This window comes from Centropristis striata, chromosome 15, assembly GCF_030273125.1.
Source record: "Centropristis striata isolate RG_2023a ecotype Rhode Island chromosome 15, C.striata_1.0, whole genome shotgun sequence".
Taxonomy (NCBI): domain Eukaryota; kingdom Metazoa; phylum Chordata; class Actinopteri; order Perciformes; family Serranidae; genus Centropristis; species Centropristis striata.
This window is the reverse complement of record NC_081531.1, coordinates 9,543,610-9,566,319: the sequence shown is the minus strand read 5'-3', so window position 1 is coordinate 9,566,319 and position 22,710 is coordinate 9,543,610. Positions and strand designations below refer to the sequence as shown.

At 40.0% G+C, this 22,710-nt stretch overlaps 1 protein-coding gene across 1 annotated transcript in view; it reads right to left on the bottom strand.

Moving 5' to 3' along the window:
- Positions 1 to 22,488, bottom strand: part of LOC131986368 (peripheral-type benzodiazepine receptor-associated protein 1) — an 85,914-nt gene extending 63,426 nt beyond the window's left edge. Inside the window, exon 1 of the mRNA XM_059351278.1 lies at positions 21,553 to 22,488. Within this exon, the coding sequence (XP_059207261.1) occupies positions 21,553 to 22,467 (915 nt within the window). The 5' untranslated portion in view covers positions 22,468 to 22,488. The remainder of the gene's footprint in view (positions 1 to 21,552) is intronic.
- Between the last annotated feature and the right edge of the window lie 222 nt (positions 22,489 to 22,710).

Below are 22,710 nucleotides of genomic sequence, written 5' to 3'. Positions count from 1 at the left end.
GAGAGATGACACATCACAGGATGCTATAATTAAAGTATGCTACAGCGAGCCAATGGCAAAAGGACACACAACAGCACTAAATGTCATTGAAGTGATGCTCAAACACTAACAGAAACAGCTGCAGCCTAAATGAATTAAGCAGAGTTGTTATGTTGCTTTTTCTACACAATAAAACACTTTTTAATGGCTCAGAGAGAGTTAGCCTCGGCTCTCACATGAACCTTTGTGTCCTTGAGAGTTATTTTGCCAGCAGTTAGAGAAGCTGGTCCCAATGTCCCAGTCTTCCTCTCACGACGGCGATGCTAAAGCCCAATCAATCACTTTACAGGAAGGCCAGCCAGAGTGAACTCAGCCTCCGCCTGCCTCCATTCTGATTCTAATGATCTTGGAGTCCATCCATGTCTTGTAATTGTTCCCTGGGAATCACACTGAAATACACCGGAGGCTTTTCTTTAGGCATGAGGTAATGCTGGCTTCTTCTTACAGACTCAAAAAAAACAGCCCTGCCCTTGTTTCTCTTGCTGCCTGAGAAAAGGGCTGCAGGTGGTGAGGTCCACTCAAGGCCAGTGTATTAGCATTCAGCCAGTCTTTCGCTCTTCTTCAGCAGCACTGTTCTTCATACGGGCCTGGCTCAGTGAGCGAGGCAGATGCAACTCAGTGGCAGGAGGGCAGGGGTCTCCACACAAACGTCTGTCAGGAGAGCCTGAGCCTTTGGGCAGGGCAGACAGGCCTAATGGAGCCGTCTCCCTATGCTCCCTTAGAATCTGTCTGCCATCAGTGTGGATACAAACACACACTACACACACTGAACTGACAATGTCTACCATGATGCTACAGTCTCAAGCCTGCAGGCCTAGAACACAGCACCATGTACCATACTTTTGTCAGCATTTTTGATTTATTATGGTATTGTATTGAATAAATAGCTGCCATAATGGGAAAGCTGATGATTCTAATTGACTGTGAAAAGAGGAATACGTTTTTGTTTGCATCCATAATCATCCGGAATTCAAACTTAGTCGAGTTTACGCAATATGTCAAGTGATTATGCGTTATGTAAAATGTGCACAGTCAGCCAAAATTCCTTATCTTGGTCCAGTTAGACCAATTTTGCTGTGAGAGCTCTTGTGCCACTGCAGCTGATAAAAGCAGGCTGGATGAGCTTTTACTGATTGCTGGCGTGTGGGCAATTTAGTGCTGTGAAAAACCTCTACAGCACCATTCTTTGATGCTTTCTCGACCTAATAAGAGGAGCTGAATCACTTTATTGATCATTACAAAGTTTTCTCGCTACGATTTCAGGTTCATTTAACAGCTTTTCAGGAAGAAGTCTCTTTCACATTATCATTTTAACCTGCAGCGACACTGACACCGTTCTGTATAGGAGATCTTTAAGTGTAAATGACACTCATGCAGATAATTGAACCCAACAGTGTTCCATATTACACTTGTGCTGAAGGACAAACTCTACTATCACATGACTGTCACAATTTGGCAACACAGCAGGTGGCTCCAACCCCAACATATGTTACAGGCCTTGTTAGTAAATGCAACAGGAGCAATCTAATTCTATTTATCATAACAAGGTCAATCAAAACAGCCTAACTTGAGTTAAAATAAAAGAGTAGCATCAAAAGGGAGATTTGTAATTAATTATCTACATGTTTTACTTCCATTTCTTAAACAAGCTGACACAGAGAAGAGAGAGCTTTGGAAAAAGACGAGGCTAAATTGCCTCTCGATTATCTGGGTCAGTTGCTGTTTTATGCGCCTCTAAGGGTCTAAATGAAAATGGCTTTGGTTTTTCTGGAATTCATTCCTCATGCTTTGGCATTTTATTGCAAGCATTAAAGTAGAGAAGCAACGACGACACCATAGACAGGTTAAAAAGAAAAACAGCAGATAGACAGAAAGCATTCTAGTAGTATGATATAAACAGAGCTACTGAGTCAAATGAGATCATTCAAAGTAAAAAATAACGTATGTTTAACTGCTATATTAGTTCTGTCAAAGCATGCACTACGATGGTGCCAGAAGACACAGGACTACTGCTAAAATCAGGCAGAGCGTTTACATTCTCGCTTCAAAGTGTTTTATTAGCAATGACAAAAAAAAAACAACTTCACAGTGTTGCATTTAAGTTGTTTATAAATTCACCACATTGCAAGAAAGCAGACGGTCAGAAACAATAGCAAATGGAGAAAACATCCATTTGAGGTCACTTTCAAAAAATACAACAAAATACGCATAATTAAACCCAATGCAGAAAAGCTGCTGTCACAGGGAACCATACAGGGAACACAATGGAAATTAGTTTATTCAAAAACAGTTTAATTAATTAAACAGAAATAAACTAATGTTGTATGCTTTTTTAGTTTAGCTGGGCAACAACTTAATATGAGTCAAAGCATTTTGCTAAGAGGCACTAAATAAAAGGGCTTACAGTAATATAACATTATGTAAAATAAAATGGTGTTTTGTAAGAAGTATACAACAGCCGTTTCCCTTATAAATTAAGTTATCCAACTACAATGTGAGGGAAATGTCTTTATTCTTTAATTTTGGGTTGCAGGAAAAAACAACTCCTGACAATGACTGACACATTTCAAATATGAGAAACTTTGACTACAGACTCAAAATCAAGCATTTTCACTGTGTCAAATGTTACATTTCTGTGAGATGTGTGACACAATAGGGGCCTAGTTAATTATCCACAAAGATTTAAATAGATCATTAAATGTCCACGGATTTATTCTTACATATTCATAAGGTCCCACTACCCGATTATCCTTTTGTCTGGGTCCACGGCGAGCTTTTCTAAAGCGTATGGAAATGTCTACAGTCTGGTTTCACAGAAACACCAACATCAGCATTTTTAGCTGACAGCTAGAAATCCCCCACTATAAGCCTCCAAGGAGACGGCAGGACAAAGACACAGACATGAACATGGGCGCACACACACACAAGCACACGTTTTACCATTGTTAACTCTTTGTTGGACATGATATGTGAAGTGGCAGCGTTGAAGCAGTATCATTTCAGCCATACAGTTTGTAATAAAACCGCAACTAACGCCATCCCAGGGTTTTCTACTAAAGCAATTCATCAATAAACCACTAATTATACCAATCATAACATTTGAAAACCTTTATTTACACTGGTTTAGTTGTCGCCAGTGCTGTCTAACCATTCCCACTAAAACAACACAGAGCATACTTTGGCAAGGCCTGGGTGGAAAAATGGATATCACACAGTAGCAACTAAATAAACAAGGGTTACATAAATTTCAGTCGTGAAAGCTCAAAGAAAGCAATAAAACAGTATTGAAGCATTAAAGGGAATTCATTTGTTCATAACCATTTCTTTTATTGTTACATGTCTCAGTCTAACCCCTACTGGAGGTAGATTCTTTCTCAGATGTGTTTTCTTCTGGAATATTATTACTGTAGGAGCTTCTGGACTCAGCTTATGATCACCCTACATCTTTTACTCTGACATATCAACTTAACACTACTGATTCATTTTCATAAATGCACAAGCTGCAAGTGCTCGCTGATGTGTCTCATCAGCAGTGTCGCTCAGAGGATTGGCATTTAGGAGGCAGTCTGCTGAACGGGGAAATGTGCCTTAATTAATCCAGGCGTTGGCCGCTCCCAGTAATAATGGAAGGGGAAAGGCCTCCTCCCATGGAGCCAACCCTCACGCAGCACATGGCCGGAGAACTGACTCCTGAACACAGTTGTAATTGCCAGAGAAACAGAAAAAACGATAACCAGCAGAGACAGGGAAAGGATACTAATGGTCTTCACAATATCAGTGAAGTGTTACAATTTAGAGCCAAATCAATGACTGTCTTTATCCCTGTCTCCTACTGGACAGCATCAGTGGTTCTCTAATGGGGCTCCTGAACTATTCTGCTGTCAGTCATCCTCAAAGGACATGAATCTGGTTGGATTTTTCACAATAAGGAATTCTTTGTTGTCTTTTTTGTTTTACTTGATTACATATATATATATATATATATATATATATATATATATATATATATATTCTGCTGCTTGTCTGTGCCGTAGACTGTTAAAAAAATAGTGGACATATTCACTGTATTTACTCATTGGTTTGTGGAGCCAAAATGACGTATGTCATCAGGTAATGCTAGTGCTTGATGGCTAGCTTTGTTAGCAAGGGGCGAGCCTTGTTCAGAATAAACAGCTGACTCCAACAGAACACTGAAAAACACTTTTTTTAAGTGACCAAAATGTTAGAATTAACTTTGATGAGCTGAAAACACACTGAGAAAGGGTCAAAGTTAAAAAAACGGAAACACATAGTGGACTGTAGCGAACTGTCAATCAAGATAGCCCCGCCCTAAAGCATACCCTGCTTTATCATCTATTTTACTTTCTTACAAAAAAGACTTTAAACCAGTGATTGAGAACATAAAATCATTATGAGAACGTATACTGAGGCAATGAATCAAGTGTAGATGTAGGGTCATTTTCTTATTGACTTTCATATAATCAGAGTCGCCCCCTGCTCGTCATTAGAAAGAATGAAGGCACTTCTGCATTGGCTTCTCTTTCCAGGTCTGGAGGTTACAGCTTGGTCAATGCACATACATTTGCCAGTGCCTCAGACATTTTTGATTCTGATGCTCTACTAATCATATTTATGATATGCTTTGAATGCTGTTTTGTTCTAATTACTATGAAAAACAAGCAATATCCACCTTATTTAATGCAAAACTTTCATATGATTATAAAGCAGACAGGCTGCCATCTGCAGTGGTCTCAAACAAAGCAGAGATATATCTCTTTAAAAAAATACATATGAAAAGAACCACAAAGCTGTTTGTGGCCCGAGGTATTTTATTAACAGCAGCTTTCTCCCTATACTCATATATAAGTCATGAAGAAGCCCTCTTCAGTGTCCTCTCAAATGCCCTCCTGTATTTATCATGACTCATCCCCCCGGGGTACCTGACGGTGACAGATTAGGGGGGTCTCTCTTGCTGCGTTACAGAACAAAGAACCAACACGAGACACCCCTTTACTCCCCCCAGGCGTCCAGCAATCTACCTCTACCTCCTTATACAGACGTCCTCTGGGTGAGGTGGTGCAAAAAAAAAAAATGAAATGCATTGTCTGGAAATGCTTGTTAGTGCCTTTTCCTTCCATATGTTTAGAATATAAGATGTGCATACATTTCCGCATATAACCGTTTTGTGATATGGACTACCTACTTTACATTCAGGGATGGGTTTTCAAAACATTAGACAAGTCATGTAGTAATAGACTAGAATAGATACATTTATCTGTTATGCAAGGGGTGAGTTCATCCAAATAAAGAAATCAAAAGCCGAGGTGACTGTATTCAAGCATCTGCAATGCATGATAGACATAACATAAATTATCATAAATTACCCCATCAACATTTAGATCTTGTCTCCATTACAACCTGGAGCTTCTTTCTTCCAAAGGCATTGCAGAACTTCCCTACCGACACACACTAATTAAAATCCATACTAGCAAGGCTGCCTCATCATCTCACAGACCACAAATAAAAATGTCACAATCCCCTGAGCCTCTGAGGGCTTAATAAGGTGTCAGACATGCAGGGAACATCTGGTCTTTTTAAAAGTCAAAAGATGAACAGAAGGAGGGGTCGCCAGATTATTCCATTTAGTGCACTGTCAGCAGAAAATGCGAGGGGAGACAGAATATGGTGGAGATGATTTGTTTCTCCCCCGACCCTCCACAGGTTCAACCTCCGAGGGCTTCAAAAGAATATAACCCTTAATCTTGTCAAAGGAAATTGCATATGCATATAAGCCCCCCACCCCCTGCTATCACAGTGGCAACAACTTAAGTCGTGGTCTAGCACTACAGACGCACTTAAATGGTTTTAGTGAATCTGCTTTGACATTTAAAACCACACCAGTCATCATAACAGGATATTATCAAGTGAGGCTTATACAACTCTGATTTGTTTATGCATTGCAGTGTAATATTAAATTACATATTGACTCCATGTATTTAATATTGTATTTCTCCCAAAACAAACTGAAATTTATGCTGGTTCCTTTGCTACTTTGCAGCATGACATGATGCATAGAGAGGCTATAAAAGAGACTAAAATTAAGACTGGCATTTAAGTATTTTTGGCTGCATCTGTGTTGTAGATAATAAGTTATGTGAGTGAGGTTTTACTGCCTCTGAATCCCACAACCAGTCTGCTGGTTTAAAGGGCATGTCTTCTATATCAATATATAAAGTAATATTTTTTCAAAATGAATTCATTCATTTCACATTTAACTAAAAATAAACCACTTCCTGTTAAAAAAACCACAACATTAAATTCTGCACTCCTCAGCACAACTGTGAAACCATGAGTGACGGAGAACAGTCAGACAAAATTAAATAGCTCACTATTTATAGGATTTGGAGCAAACATTTTTTTCCAACATTGGTTATACCTCTGGGCACTCGGAAAAATGTTGTATATAAAGATTCATTGTTATTGACATTTTTATTTTAAAAATATGGGAAAAACTAAACCTGCATTTTTTTATTTATTTTTCATCTCTTTTCACTCTCCAAACTTCTAGCCATGATTGTGTTTTTTTGAGGTGCAAGGAAAATGAGGTCACAGTGAGTAAAATGTGACAGGAACAAATAACACCCTGAAACTACTTTGGGTTCAAATGGTTAAGTGGCACTTTGATCAAAACATTCAAAGTGAACGACAAATATGGGCGAGAGATTTAGCCAATTCCATTCCACAGATTGGGTTGACCTCCACAAGCTACAATGCACTCAGCCAGAAGTGAAAGTGCATAAAATTAATTGAAAAAAATGCTTCTATCTTGGACCCGCAAGGGCCGTGCTGCCATTCTTGATGTTGCCAAAAATCACTCCTCCTACTCCGTCACTGTCATCACTGCAGCTTCCCCCAGCCAGCGTCTCGTCACCACAAGCTCACTGATAAAGAACTCGAAAATTCCCCCGGATGTAGAGACAGATTCTTAGAGAACACAGGGAATACCCGTTCCTGTATCACCAGTAGCTGCCAACGTGTTACTGACACAGTTGTTTTCACGTAACATCACTCTAAATGACTGAACTGACTGACTCTCTGTTGGCGATATTACTGTATATTGATTGGAGTGTCCTTGACACTCCCTTTAAACCACATTAGTCTTCTACAATAAATCAAATTAGGAAGCATCTCTGAAGACAACAATCAAAATATAAAGGAAACAGGCTGGCCTAATACACAATATATCTCTCTGTACAGAACATGTGATATGATCAAGAAGTAAGCTTAGCAATGGGGCAGATATCAACACAGGGTACTGTTAGTTGAATTAAATACCTTTTAATACCTTCACAATATTTGTTAATACCAACGCGACATTGGTCTGCAACTGTAGCGGCAAACTGTTTAACTTCAGTGTCGAAGGTAACTAATTATAAAGCTGATTACTGTATTTTTTTTTTTACTCCAAGTCAAATCAAGTACCTACATCACATTTACTTGATACTATTTGCTTCAATAGCAGCACTGACCTTTACACACTATACACAATTTTTTGCTATTCAACCCTAACCCACGACAAAATGTTATTTCATTGTTATGTAAAGGGAGAGTGTTTGCTTTTATTTTGAAGGTTGGTCTAACATGTTCTTACCGTAACGCTAAGTAAGTACATGTACCGGGAAAACAAGTGGAGGCTGACTGGCTGCAGTGTGCTTTGTTCTCTTCCAGTAATGTTAGCTAGCCATCTGCTCTAACAGGCAGTCTAATACATATACACATATTGCGCTTTTATGGTTGTTTTGACATCTCAAGTGTTTGACGCAGTTAAAAAAATAAAACAATCCCCTATTCTGAAGTAGCCGTGGGCATAATATAGCAGCTGCGGGGCACTGCTACCAAATGAGCATAGCGGAAACTCTGGATCCTCACAATGTTGATGCTGCGCACAGAGTTTTCTGTCTGCCGCTCCCGCTGCGGTCTTTTGGACCGTGCTGCTGCTGGCACTTAGCAACGGATGGTTCGAAAATTCAATACCTCGTCAGATGACATTTACAACTTTTTAATACTTTTTAATGGCCTTATTTTTGGCTAATTTAATTTACTACCTTTCAATACCTTTTAAAAACCAGCAGCAACCCTGTAACATTGAGAAGACCAGGCTGGACAGTTTGTTTCCAAATGACAGAAGCATTTATAAAGCACACTGGAACAGGACAGCAGAGGGCCGAGACATCCAATAAGTCTCAGAAAACAACGAGACAACACTCAAATTCCTAAACACTATTACAGTATTCCACAACAATCCTTTAGGCTTCACATTCAATAAAGTACTTCTAGCAGAGGCACTACAGTAATGAAAGGGCTGAGTGACCTTTCTTGACATTCAGTTGGTCAACAAAATGAGTCTCCCTTTCCTCCTCCAGGCAAAAAGCATCTCCCATTGTGCGGGGGAAAACAAGTAATCACAGGTTTAATCTCGCCAGCAGTTTGGGAGCCGGACCAAATGACGCAGAAATGTCACAGACAGCGGACAGCCCTCTGAGGACGCCAAATATGCAGCTGTCTGGATTCAGGCTAGTTAATGTAAACGGGAGGAGGGACAGCGAGACACCCTCTGTGTGTGATATTAGGTCTGAGGTAAAGAGGCAAACACTGCAGGTAAAAGAAAAAAGTGAATATAGATACACCAAGAGCAAATGACAGAGCTGTAAAACAAACTATTCCCACCTAATTGGGTGTCATTGTTGCCACAATTAATTAAATTTGTTATAATTTACTTTTATGAGAGTATTAGCAGGAGGTACAGCGATGACAGGAAAATGGGAAACAATAAATGGGCACTTTAGTGGTACCCATTTGGTTAATAAAGGTTAGGGGGAAAATGTGGTGGGTAAGGATGGATAATAAAAGCTTTAGATATGTACAAAATGATATAATAAATGTACTTTTAACCCTCATATTTCATTCATCGTCACAGCAAACCTGTGCATTGGTGAGCAGTATTTTGGAGTAAATGCCTACTGATCAGTAGCATGTAGTTTGTGTATCCCACATATATGATGTGGTAGTGATACACCACAGTCCTGTGTCCACAGCTGTAAGTGAATTTGACAGCTAACACAATGTCTGACCTCTGTTCCGTAGAGAGAGTCTGTGTCTCGCTGAACACAGACACATATACATACAGACAGACAGACAGACAGACAGACAGCAGTGTTTGGGCTGGGATAGTGAGAGACCAATACTCCAGAGATTTCCCGCTCACTGCTCTATCAATTATTCACAAGTCATAACATGGCTGTCCAATAAAACACACTCATATGTGCACACACACAAGCACACACATATACAAGTAGGGCCTTGTGGAAAAAAGGATACATACAGAATCAGCGACAGGAATATTAGTTACATAGATGTTAGTGTTGGTGTGGTTTGTTAAATTAAAGCTAGCTAATTCTTGTCTTCTCCTGTTCTGATAAACAGAGAAAGAGAGCGAGAGCAGGGTAAGAGGACGCTGAGTGAATCAATGCAGTTTAAACACTAAAAAAATGTAATCAATATGTGGCATCAGTGTTAATATTTGCCAATATGGTGGCAAACAAATAAATCAATCTATTGGAGACAATGCAGCTGAAGATTTCCCCTTGAACTTGGACAAAGGGATGGACATTTCTCCATTTTTTTATGTTTTATACACTAAACAAGTATTATACTAATTACAAATAAATAATTGATGAATTGGTAGTTTAAAAAAAAAAAACAATCGTTAGTTGCAGCCCAAATTAAAACTATAATGCACATTAAGATTTTTGCAGCAAAAGCCCATGCGTGTAATACCTGTTAAATACTATGTCCAGTACTATGTATAAAAAATACTGCATTTTAACAGAACTTTTGGAAATAGAAAGAAACCATCCAAATCTTCACAGAAAAAAGGGAGCAGGAATATGGTTATTTTGCAAACACATCCCAACTTAAACTTCCTCCAATCATCCTCATCACCACTGCTAATATATAAAACATGAAATTTACTTTTATTACATGAAAGTATATGAATATGCCAGGAAATATTGATAGAAATCTAAAAATAAACAAATAATTCTTTGAAAAAGTGAATTCTTTGAATCAACATTTTTAAGTGTCCAACAAAGAGGATGCTGGGCTCATCATCACATACTCTCTCAGAAGCCAAACTATCAGAATTGTGATTAATTTCAGAGGATTACAGGCAAAGTAATGGTACAATCAGGTCTTCTCTATACAGACACATCGCTCCACTTTCAGTTCTCCCACAGGTACAAACTGGGTCGGTGCTGACCTGTAGGGCTGGCGTCAGTGCGTCACAGTCTAACACTCAATCCTCTGCATTTAGCAATAGATCAGTACCCGAACCGCCTACAACACTGCCTTTTACTCAGAGAAATCAGACTGCACTTGTTATGGAGCTGCTTTGAGAGGTTAGAATTGCTCTCCAGGATTTTTGCTGAGTGCTAGTTATGCCATTATACCCACAGCAGGGAAAGGGACGTTTTGACAAGGTAACAAAGCCTATATTTACAGGCTGTAAAAACACACTTGACACCAGCTTGAGTGACAGGTATACTTACATTTGGGTTATTTTACAAGGCAGGAAATGTGAAAGAAATGAGATAAAGGTGGACAGAAGCACACGGAATATAAACAAAAAGAAGTTTAAGCACTTTGTTTGAGCAGAAACATGTTTGCATATTCTCCAAAGTCAAACTGCCTCACCTGGTTCCACAAAGGAGTCCAGAATAACTGTTTACAGTGACAGATTGGGCAGCTGCTGGAGTAAGACTGTGTGTGGTGAAGGTACCTAGGTTCCTTGCCATAGCAGAGGAAGTAAATAAATCCTTGGCATTATTAGAGTTCTACTGTTGTGTTGTGAATTAGAACTACGCCTCCTAGAAAAACTAGAGTGAAGCCGAACCTGGGACAAAGATCTTTAAACAGGTAGAAAACTGAACAAAAGACCACTTTCTAATTTCAGACTGAGCCGGTCTGGCCTTAGTTTTCCAATCAGAGGGAGGAATCACAGCTAAATAAAGGGTCAATCCAGAAAAATAACGGTCTTCAGGGGAGTTGTTGAGGAGAAACTGAGCTTTGTTTGTACATCACCTCTCTGTAGCTCCATTTGGACCTTGAAGTGTGTAAACCCATCAATCATCAGAGAGGCGGCCATATGGTACCCAGACAGGTGTTTAAGAGCTGGGATCACAGAGGACCACACAGTCAACAAGCTCATTAGCCTTCAGAGGAATCACGCTTCGTTCGTTCACGAAGTGGACAAACTGGCAACTGCTTTGTGTAATTAGTGCAGCTCACATACTAATATAGGTTTTCTATAATGGTTCTAGGTGATAGACACAACTGTGGCCACTGGAATAGTCATATCAGCAAACTGAAAACATTTGTATATCAGCATAACCCTGTTAAAACACATTAACCACCATGAAAGAAAGTTAACTGAATGAATGAAAAATAAAAAATCTTAATAGTTTTCTGTTTCCTGACAAACCTGCTTACATAGAGTAAGCGTGAGAACCCATGAACGTAAAGGCAGTCACAACTAGAGGGGGACTTGGAGAGCGAAGAACTCTGACAAAGCCATGCCTTTCCGCAATCTTAACTTAAGTGAAAAATAATTCCTGTATTCACTTCATAATTCAGATCCGCCAAAAATTGATTGAGTTTTTCCCTGGCCCATGGTATGCCCTTCCTCCAAAGTTAATGGAAATTCACCCAGTAGTTTTGCAGTAATCCTGCTGACCATCAGACAAACAAACCAGAAAGGCACTCAGAGAGCATAGTCCTGCTCCAAAGCCATGGCCTAGCTCACATTGTAAATGAAAGAGAAAAATAATTTGTGCATCCACTTCACGATTTGAACACAGGTTCTTCCTTGGCCCATGATACACTCATCCCCTAAAATTACATGAAAATCAGACAAGTAGTTTCCCTGTAATCCTGCTGACAAAAAGAGAACAAACAAATGGATAAACAAACTGAACCAAAGACATTATCTCCTTGGCAGAGGTAATAATTATGCATTAAAATATGAATCACTTCTTCTCCCAAGACCAACCTGCCTACAGTTTCTCTCCAATGTTTAGAACAGTTTCAGAAGCAAACATTCAGTAGTTATTATAGGATGATATGAGGATAAATATATGCATTTTCCCAACAATTGTTTGGTCAAGCCATGGAACCAGTCCAGTCCTTTAACAGCTTTATGTAAACAGTGCATCCACTAACTTTCTGCTTTGTGGGCTTAGCAGAGAACAGAGATCTGATGAATAACATCAACCTACACAGTAAAGTCAGCCATCTTTCTATATATACCGTTTATTACCCAGACGACTCATATGGGGGTTTGCGGAGCGTGATGCTATTTTCCTTCTGCAGTCACCCACTTTCCTTTTACTCTCTAAGGCCGACAGAGATTCATTATGTTCTGATAAAATGCATCCTGCCGTAGGAACACACATACACACATACACACTTCACACACAGGCATCAATTATGGGGGGAACTGTTGATAAGACAACAAAAGGACAATAAAGGTAGCCCCCCTGCAAATAATGGTGTAATTATGGACAATAATCGAGGAGTGACAGCCTCCTGCCGAAAAACCCAATTCCCAACCCCCACTGGTCTGAAATGGCCAAATAATAATTTCTAATGCATCATTTGAGGTTCCCTCTCAGCTTCTACGGCTGCAGATCTTCTCCCGTGTTGTGTGTTGACAGTTCATTAGGGGTTTTTTACTAGCCTGTGATTGTGGTGATTGGGTAATGGAGTGGCGGGGGAGGGGAAGACAACAGGCAATATTGCACACAGATTACCACCTTGGTTAAATGATGAAAGTGTGCCTCAACCAAGGATACATTCAAACCATCAAAAAAAAAAAAGGAAAAGAGGCAGGGAAGGTTTTATAGAGGAAACAGTGATGGAAAACACTGTAGTCCTAGTCTAGGAACAGAAAAATGCTGGTAACTATTGGCATCCCTTTCGAAGCAAGTATGGTTCCAATAAGCTAATTAGATAAATAGAGCTGAGAATAAACAAATATATTACTTAAATACAAAGAAATGACAGTGTGGAGAAACGTTTAAGTGTAGGTGGCAGATTAATGACTGGCAGCTCAACATGGCTCAAGTTAATTCAGCTGCCTTTAAGTGTTGCTTTTTTAGTCTACAGCCCCAATTGCAAAAAAAGTTGGGACACTGTGTAAAACGTAACTAAAATAGACATCAAATTCAGAATAAGTGTATATGTTTACCAAAAAAGGTTTCCTAGTTTGAGCAATAAATACCTTGTCTTTGGACTGTATTCAATTGAATGTAGGGCACAACGGATTTGAAAATCCTTGCATTTTGTTTTTATTGTGTTTTTCACACCATCGCAACTTTTACCAACAATTTACTGTGTTTAAACCAACTGAACCAGTCTCAATCAATTATTCCAGATGTTACAGCCGATATTCTGGACTTTATTTATTTTACTTTATTATTTGACTTTATTTTATTTTATAAATCCATCCATTTGTTTTGTAAATTTGATGGATTCATGTAAACAAGTTATTCTGACACTTCTTCACAGTGACAACTCTTGTTGTAAAAGTGAGGATCAATCAGATACATGGAAATGTGATGGGCTTCCTATTGATTTTCAATTAAGTGGATTTTCTGTGCTAAGAGGATATACAGAGGTGTGAAATAAGGGACAAGGTCACAATAGGTCAGCATAATTGCCAACCCTCTGTTTCTACTACAGTACTGTCACAGATTAAGTGTTGAGAAAATGTGCTGCACACACAAATTCAATGTAACATCACTCTAATCCAGCACAAGTAACTATGGCAGCAGGAGAGTGTTGGCCTCCACCAAGGCCAAAGGCGTGTTCACATGCTGCTCAGATGGTCCCATTACTGAACGGATACTACAAAGAAGATGTGTTGTATTTTATTGCTAAGAGCATTTAAACAACACGTTGGAAGCTTATTCCAGTTACGTGCAAGACAACAAAGATCAAAGGAAACTGATCAGAGAGCTATGATTTTTTTTTTCATAGACTTTCCAAATTACAATTTAAATTGTGGGGTGTTTTTCGTAATTTTTCCACAGTCAGGTAATACATTTTCCCAGTATTCTAAGTAGAGCCTGACTCATACATCAGTAAGCAGATTTTATGGGCCGATATTGTCAAATCACAGACATATCTGTATCAGTGTAAATGTTGCCTGATAGGCGGCAATATGAAAATATTAAACTTTTTTTACAATACATAATGCAGAAAAAGATGCAATTAGGAAATGGTGTGATCACACTGCGACTGGAAGACAAGCAGCACAGAATGAGAGACAAAAAGTTGCCCTCAGAAATGTCAAGCCTATAATCTATCTATAAAAGCAAGAAGCGTCTGTGTGTGTGTGTGTCTAGGGCATATCACTGACCTCCCTGACCAGATTTCGTATGTGGCTTGTGCATGGCACGAAGGTGTGCATCCTCGATTTTGAAGATTTTTGAATTCATTTTTCAAATGTCATCATTATTTACGTAGGACGTGTTGCAGCATTGCACTGTTTCCGATCGGACGCCTTTTAGGGGAGCTCCGCCCCATTGTGTGATAGGCCTACACCTGGTCAGTAACACAATTCACTCTGGATTTACACGCCTGACTCATCTCATCTGTAAGTTTATTTAGCCTACCTATCTTTTGGGGTTTTAAAGTTCACTACAAGGTTCGATTTTCCAATAATATCTGAATAGTTTCCAAATATCAATGTTCAATGTGTATGTGCTGGATGGTGTGTGTACCTTATGAAAAGTAAGTGTTTTATGGAGTTGCATAAGAATACATGCTTCCTACGGGCACTGCACTAGTGTCAATCAACACAGGGGACAAGGAATTAAAGTAAATGTGGCAAAATACAGCTGGTGTCAATGCACTGTACAATCCTGTAACTTTAAGGTTCCTCTGCTTTCTATATTTAAAAAATATTATAGTCTGCAATGTGAAATGCAAGTAATGGGTTGAAAATCTGCCATCAAAATGTTTGGCGTTGTTTCCTAAAGATGACTGGTGATCCAATAAGACCAAAGACTTAACTGCTGCCCACTAATATTAGTGGGACACCTCCGGCACGTCTCCAGGCCCCAAACACTTAAACATGTTAACCATCAAGAACGGCACTGACAGACTCAACAAATGCTCCCCACTCACCTTGCGTATCCCTTCCACTTCAAAACCATTGAGGTTTGCATAAAGTGAGTGGTGCCTTTTTCCCAACAGTGATGTTGAGGTGATATTAGCCGTGGTCGGGACTGCCTTGTCCAAGAGCCCATGTTGCATATTATCCTGCTCTTCGGACCCTCGCAGCTGCAGCTGCTGCTGTTGTCGCCCAAGAGCTTCGGCCTCCTCCCGGCTCTCCATCTCTGAGTGTGCCGGCACAGGCTTGGGCTGCTCAGGCCGAGTGCACAGGTCATACATCACTCTCTGTCAAAGTCAAACAGTGCAGATGGGATCAATATGACGAAATGAGGTGCCCAGCCAAGACCGAGCCATCGCAGGCTTTTCATTTGCTGGAGGAGAATTACACGGATCAGCTGTGGCAGACTGGCTTCAAAATGATAAAGATGTCACTGTCCTGCCTTTCTCCTGCGGTTCATAAGCAGGAGTGTGTTATTGCCATGTTTCTCAAACTCAACACCAACGCTCAAACTTGTAGTTCCCTATGAAGTGGGAGTTTAAGCTGACAGAAACAACACTAGTGAAGTTCCTTGACTAAAATCTGCAAGAGTCTGTGCGCCATGGCCAAGACGAAACCAGTTAAAGATAAACCAGGAGCAGTAAAGTACCTCCTCCCTTTCTGCGCTGTGACGTTTTCCAAAATGAGGACAATTTGCTCCAAAGGGATCTCACATATTTTCGGCCTCGGCTTGTGAAGGCAATTCAGTGAATGTCATCATCCTGGTAGCATTCTTAAGCATTCTGTGGTTCGTATGCATCACAGTGTAGCATTCAGATCCAGAGTCCTGCTCACTGCACGGTCTCTTTCTTCATGCCTTACCGCTCTGTCGTCTGACGGAGGGCTGTCATGAGTACTTGTCCAGTAAAGGGAAAAGACACACCAGTCCTTTTAACCTACGTAACGCTAAAAGAGCGCATGGAGGCCCAAACTGAAATAGCAAACAAGAAGAGACTTGCGACGGAGGAAAAACACAAGAGGACGATCTAACTAACAGGTCTCCACTCCGGTCCCCGTTCTCTCAGTGAGGCTGAGATGTGGGTGGCATGTTGACTCTTCAGCGGTGAGTTTTTCCTCATTGATGCTGCCGTGTTAAAAGGCATTGCGTCCAGATGCAATGAGACTCGACAGGCTGGTTAATCCCATCTTGGTTACAGCGCCATAAAGGTGAAGAAAGAGGACGAAGGGAAAAATGTGTGTGTGTAAGACGGCGAGTGTCGCTGGGAGGAGGGGGTAGGGAGCACTGCTTCCATCGTCCTATCACAAAAAGGCAGCCTTTGAGACGGGGCCCAATCATTACCCCGACTAGAGCTCGTTTCCATGGAGATGACGCTGGAATGATGTTGGCTGCCTCTTGAACAATCAATAGGCAGTACACACTGCAACACCGGGGAGGCTGCAGGAGGCAGGCAGAGGAACAAGTGTGTCCAGTCCACACTAATTCTAATGTTTTACTGCAGTTGTGCCCCAGAGAAACAAATAACATGTCCACAAGGTAATGAAAGCCACTCATGTGTTAGTAATTGCGCATCAGACACGGACATTAAAAAACGTATAAAGCAGTAGGTCTTAAGCAAAAGATAAACTCTGTCACAACTCAATGCCAGTTTACAAATTAACTTGTCATTTAGCCTCACTGCCGTACCATTTACTAAAGGAGATAGTATCTGCTACTCCACCTTATTGTCTATCAAATCAGCAAAGCAGCTCAATAAATCTCCTTAACAAGCATGAATACAGTCCGGGAGAGGAGGTTTGCTGAGTTATTTGGGAGGGCGTCTGCTTAAATCCTCAGTCAGGCTTGACAAACTATATACTGTTAAAAAACAATAAAAACTGAATAAAATGAGCAAAACAAATCGCCCTTACAATTTAACCATGTTTGGACCTGTAAATTTGCTTCACTGTCACCAAGACTAACTTTAAGACTACATTAAGCAATGATAAAGAATAATGCCACAAAAGTTGTTCTGATTAGTCTAAAGTCTGAAAGAAATCTGGGACAGACGTATTATGGGGAAGTATCTAACAGTACATCTTTGTTTACATTTTAAGATCAAATGAGAAATCACACTTATTAACAGTCAGTCAGGATTATTGAAAATAAGGGAAATTGCCGACATTGTGATAATTAAATGTTTTCCATGTGAAGTAATTGTTACAGTTCATTTGTGTGCATATATCTGATATTCAACTTGTTATGAGTTCATAAATACGCAATACTTAACCATTATCCTTGACGTTTCTCAGCCATTTTTAAGAACACTCTTTATTAGTCATATGGGTGCAGAGGGCTACTGTTTGAAAATGTATTGAAATATACATCTATACATTTGTGCTCAATCTCATCATTAAACACTCATTGGGATAAAATTCATGTAAAGTAACACGAGTCAATGCAACACTAAAAACTGAGTCGCATGCTGTGACTGAATGTGGAAACACTGAATACTATAATGATACTGACAAAGAAACTGTCGTAAATGTGGAGCGTCATGCTATAGAGGGATACCCAGTCCACTTAATTAGGTCAGTATTGGTGCAGATAGCGATCTGGCGTACTGGATCAGTGCATCCAAGTTGAAAAAAGTTCAACCATCATCAACTCAGGCGGAAAATAGCCAGTCATGTTCACAAGAGCGGCAGCAGCCCGCTCTCACTGCAGTGGAGTAGCTGCTGTTGTGCTCACATTGGGAAAAAATAGAAGGCTGCAACTGTTCACTATCAAAAAGTACTTTGAGAATCATTATTGTTTACACACCACAAATGGGACACAGTATGAAGTGTAAAGCAATATGGATACATATTAGCTATATGGTTTAAAATAAATAATACAGTATATCTTTGGTTCTTTTAAGTCATTTTGGGTATGTTGAAAAGGAATCAACAACTTTTTGCTGAAAATGTATGTAAGGTAACTACTGCACAGTCAAAATATAACATATAAAATACACTGCACATACATAGTTAGATGTCACATAAGTAAAATGTAGTTACGCACTGATGTAAAATTCTGTATCACCCCTAACATGTCTTTTCCAGCATAATCTCAACTCCTCGACAGTAGGTCAAAATGTACTTTGACACTTTGTGACTGTTTTGTTGCAGTGTGGCTGCTTTGATAAAAGCCAACAGTCTACCTTCTGTTCACTTAAAAGGTCACCGTTAAAACCCCCAGCTGGGTGCAGCAGTGTTAAAAATAGACATTTTTGCCTTATTTTTTCTGCTACACTGCCAGTGCAGTCAACACTTAATCAATCATTTAACTCCAAAATAAAAGTTGACTATCATCTCTGTTTCAGTGTATTGCATGTGCAGTATCTACACTCAGTAACACAGGGTAAAGGGGATGATTTTAACAGACAGAAAGGTTTATAAAAATAAAAAAAGGGCCTTGGCCCGACAGAAAACGCCCACAGAAATGAGCTTCTTACTTTGCACTTACGCTGCATTTCACAGCTCCAGTCTATTCCCTTATTAATTACAGTGTGCTCACAAGACCATGGCTTTAATAGCTCAAAGATTAAAACTACTCTGAAGTGAACACAACTGACTGAACACCATTTCTATTTTGCTTCAGCTCCTTTGATAATGAAAATTCACTCCCCGATTGTGACCAGAGATGCTGACAGGAAAACTGAGAATGAAATACATGAGATTAATGTTGCACACATGACTACTGCCACCAGCAAGTGGACTTATCACATGATGTACACAGCAGACAGACAGTAAATATAAAGAAATCCCAATGAGCATAAAACAAAGAAAAGCATCCAGTCAGCATAATTTAAAGCATGTCAGACAGCATATGCTCAGCACAGAAATGAGCTGCAGTCAGGTCAGTCGTGGCTCGGTGGTATTGACGTCCTATCACACAGACATATTTTTGACAAAGTGTCCCTGTCTGCCTGTCACAAAGCCGAAGAGTCGGATGCTGTTTAAGATTCTCACAGAAAATGTTGTCCATTACATTAGGAGAGGGAGGGAAAAGAGCAGCTCTGAAACACAATTCAGAATTTAGCAAAAAGCTAAACAACAAACTCTCAGATACAACAACAGATTGTAATAACAAAGAAGTCATGATGCACAGAATGCACCACATCCTCATTTATTCATTGTCTGTTGTCACACAGTTTTTTTTCTTTGTTTAATCCTAGCTCTCTATTATTTCAGATTTAAGCAAATTCTCATTTTCAGAAAATCGTAAAAAAGTCTATTTTCTACTTACACACCAAACAAGAATGTTTCAGTATAGCTATAATACTGTTAAAATGTTTTCTATATGCACTCTTGCAATGGTTTTATGATAAGCACATTTCTCTTAGTGAATTGCGTATACCCTTAAAAACAAGCATTTTTATAGCGCAGACAGGTTATTGGGAGAGTGCAAAAAGGTGGCAGACTGGAAAGAAAAAAATGACATGTTTGTGTATCTTATATACAACTTGCGGGAAAAGCTTTTTACACACTTAAAAAAGACAATTCAAAACTGACATGAATAATAGAAAGAGGCATGAGTCCATGCTTGTTTTAAAGGGGATTCCCATTTGAGCACCTTTAAAATATTGACTTCACCCTGATGCCAGTTGCTGTGATAACAAGGCGGGACCATGCAAGAAATATGAGGCTTGTCAAGTGGGCACTGGTGTTTAGGCACAGTCGGAGCTTTGATTAATTATTCAATTTCCTCTATATGAAAACTTCAATCCAAAATTTAAGAGACGGAAACACACTGACCCACTTCTGCCACTCCAACTAGCAGCATAAACAGATTCACTCACACGTGCTAACCCCTCCTCTCTGCTCACCTCCTGCACAATACGCCTTCACTGTCAACATTAACATGCGTTTCACACAATATTATTTTTAAACATGTCATAATGGTAACTAAACAGGCTTCAAGATTAGCTAGATTGGTGTCAGTTTTTTTAGTTCTCCATTGTACTGCTGATGGATATTTGCCACTGCTCCGTTTACAAAATTGAGGATAAAACCACACACTAAGCTTCAATTTGAAGGGCTATTTGACAGTTGCACACCATCTTCACTTGAAAATGATTGAACATCAGGGTATTTTGAACCAAATATTGTGAGGTTCATTTTTGGTGCTTTCACAAAATATTTATAGGGGATTTTTGATAAATTATAATCAGTAATGTGGATAGGGCTGGGCAAACATTCAAAAATGTTTGATTCCAATACCGATACCTTGATTTCGATACCAGTTCTTACTTTAACACCACCCACTTTACTGAATTTATTTAAACAAAAAAAAAATACTACACTACACAACTTTAATTTTAATTTTCAGCTTATTTAAACCTATGCAACACACACTGTATCTCTGTGTGTAACAGAGTTTTTCCTGCATGTAAATGGTAAATCCAAAGCGCTTTACACTACACACTACGCTCATTCACACTGGTGGCCGAGGCTACCAGGGCACACTCGTGCCACCTGCCACCATTGGGTATTGATTCACACTCCGATGCCATGGTCGGGGATTGAACCACCAACCTTCCGGTTACTGGACGAAAGCTCTACCAACTGAGCCACAGCCGCCCATATGTCTCTAAAATGTGTAACATTCCTGCCAATCACCTGCATTATTAGATGTTGCTGCATACATGATGCATGCTTATTGGCTGACTGACACTGATGAAATGTATTCATTAGGTATTGATAATGAATGACAAGGAATTTTTTGACACTCCATCAGTTCTGTAAAAGTATCAAAGTTCAGTACCCAGCTCTAAATGTGGACCAAGTGGGTAAGCTACAATAATACTGATTTTTCATTTATGAACATGGTGTTAGTTAGCAGATAAGCTGTAATTTTTTTCATACATGTGTACAAAAAGGATTAAAGAAATGTATAATTTCGAATGGACTGGAGAAGTTTCAATAGTTGGTACTGGGTAATTTAGGTCAATATCTTAAAAGGTAAAAGCTTAAAAGTACCAATACAGAGCTCTAATGATTACTGTGGTAATCAAGTTATGTTTAGATTTATAGCTGCATAAATGACATGAGATTTGCCATATTAATCTTACTAAAAAAATTGTATTAAAAATGCACACGATTGTTTGTAAAAAAGTAATTACACCTCTTTATTCCGAAAACCGCTACCAACATACTGTGTGTAAGTGCACACTGATGCAGTTTATGAGTTAAAGGTATAGGAGGAATTTTAGCATTAATTCATATTGATGGATGGAATTGGAAAATATGAAATGGCTTACCTCCATGTTTGTATCCATGCATTTGGAGGGCGGTGACTTGTCTGACCCAGAGGACTCAGCGCAGAAGGGGGGCTGGTGGTCCCAGCCTGCATGGGGAGCGTCGTGAGGGTGACAAATTTTCAGAGAGCCACTCCGACAGGTGTCCACGACTGCAGCGGAGGTGCAGGGGTCAGCTGCACCCACGGCCCTCCCTAAAGGCTCCTCTCTTCGATCTTGTTTGGTTTTCTTTTTAAGTGAGTGGGAGGCAGTCTGGGATCTCTGTGGCGAGGCCCTGGAGGAGGTTAGAAAAGGCTTTTTCTGACGCGAGTTACTGCCCTCTTCCTGAGTTGTCTTTCTTGAGGGACTGTTAAAATTGGAGCTGGGGAGTCCTGCTTGCTGCCTCCCCTGCAACAGTCTTCCATTGGCCTCTAGCAGGTGGCAGAGGAAGATGGCCTTTTCTAGCTCCAATTCCTGCCTGTGATGCAATTTATAGACTGCCTGCTCACCATTTATCTTCTCATACAGCGTCAGCAGCAACTGCTTCAGATTTGTATACGTTTCTCCACTGCACAAACAAAAAGCCTCTTTCTCTTTGGACTCAACTTCAGTGTGTCGTCCACTGCCTTTAATGTTCACCTCCTTAGCCAGCAGGCGCTGGTATCTGTCAAAGTGCCTGTCCTTTTGGCACCCTCGCCTGGCCGCCAGCTCCCTCACAGCCCTCTGCTGTTCCTTCTCTGCTTCTTGCCGCAGGTGCCTAAGCTCCACTGAGAGGTGTCCACTGGCCCGCTGTGTTAGCTTCTTCTCTGCTTCCCAATCAGCTCGCAGCCTCACTAGCTCCTGTCCATGGTCCGTCTGGCCCTGGCATGGTTTCTTGGATGACAGCGCCAGAGGGTTATCCCTGTCTTCCTTCATTATGCCTCTTTCACAGCACAACATGCAAGGAATGGCAAGACGTATTCATTTCTAAAGAGGGGCCATGCATCAGAAGTGAGAGGAAGTGCAGGTGGATGATGGGAGGTTATCACATGCAGCATGCAATTATCACACCAGGTCACTGGAAAGATGAGACAGAGGAGGGTGTGAGAGAATTGGAAAAATGGTCAGGTATTTTCTAATGTAGTGGATTAATTAAATGCAATGTTTCCAGCATTTTAAAAGCCGGTGATGATTTCAGTATTT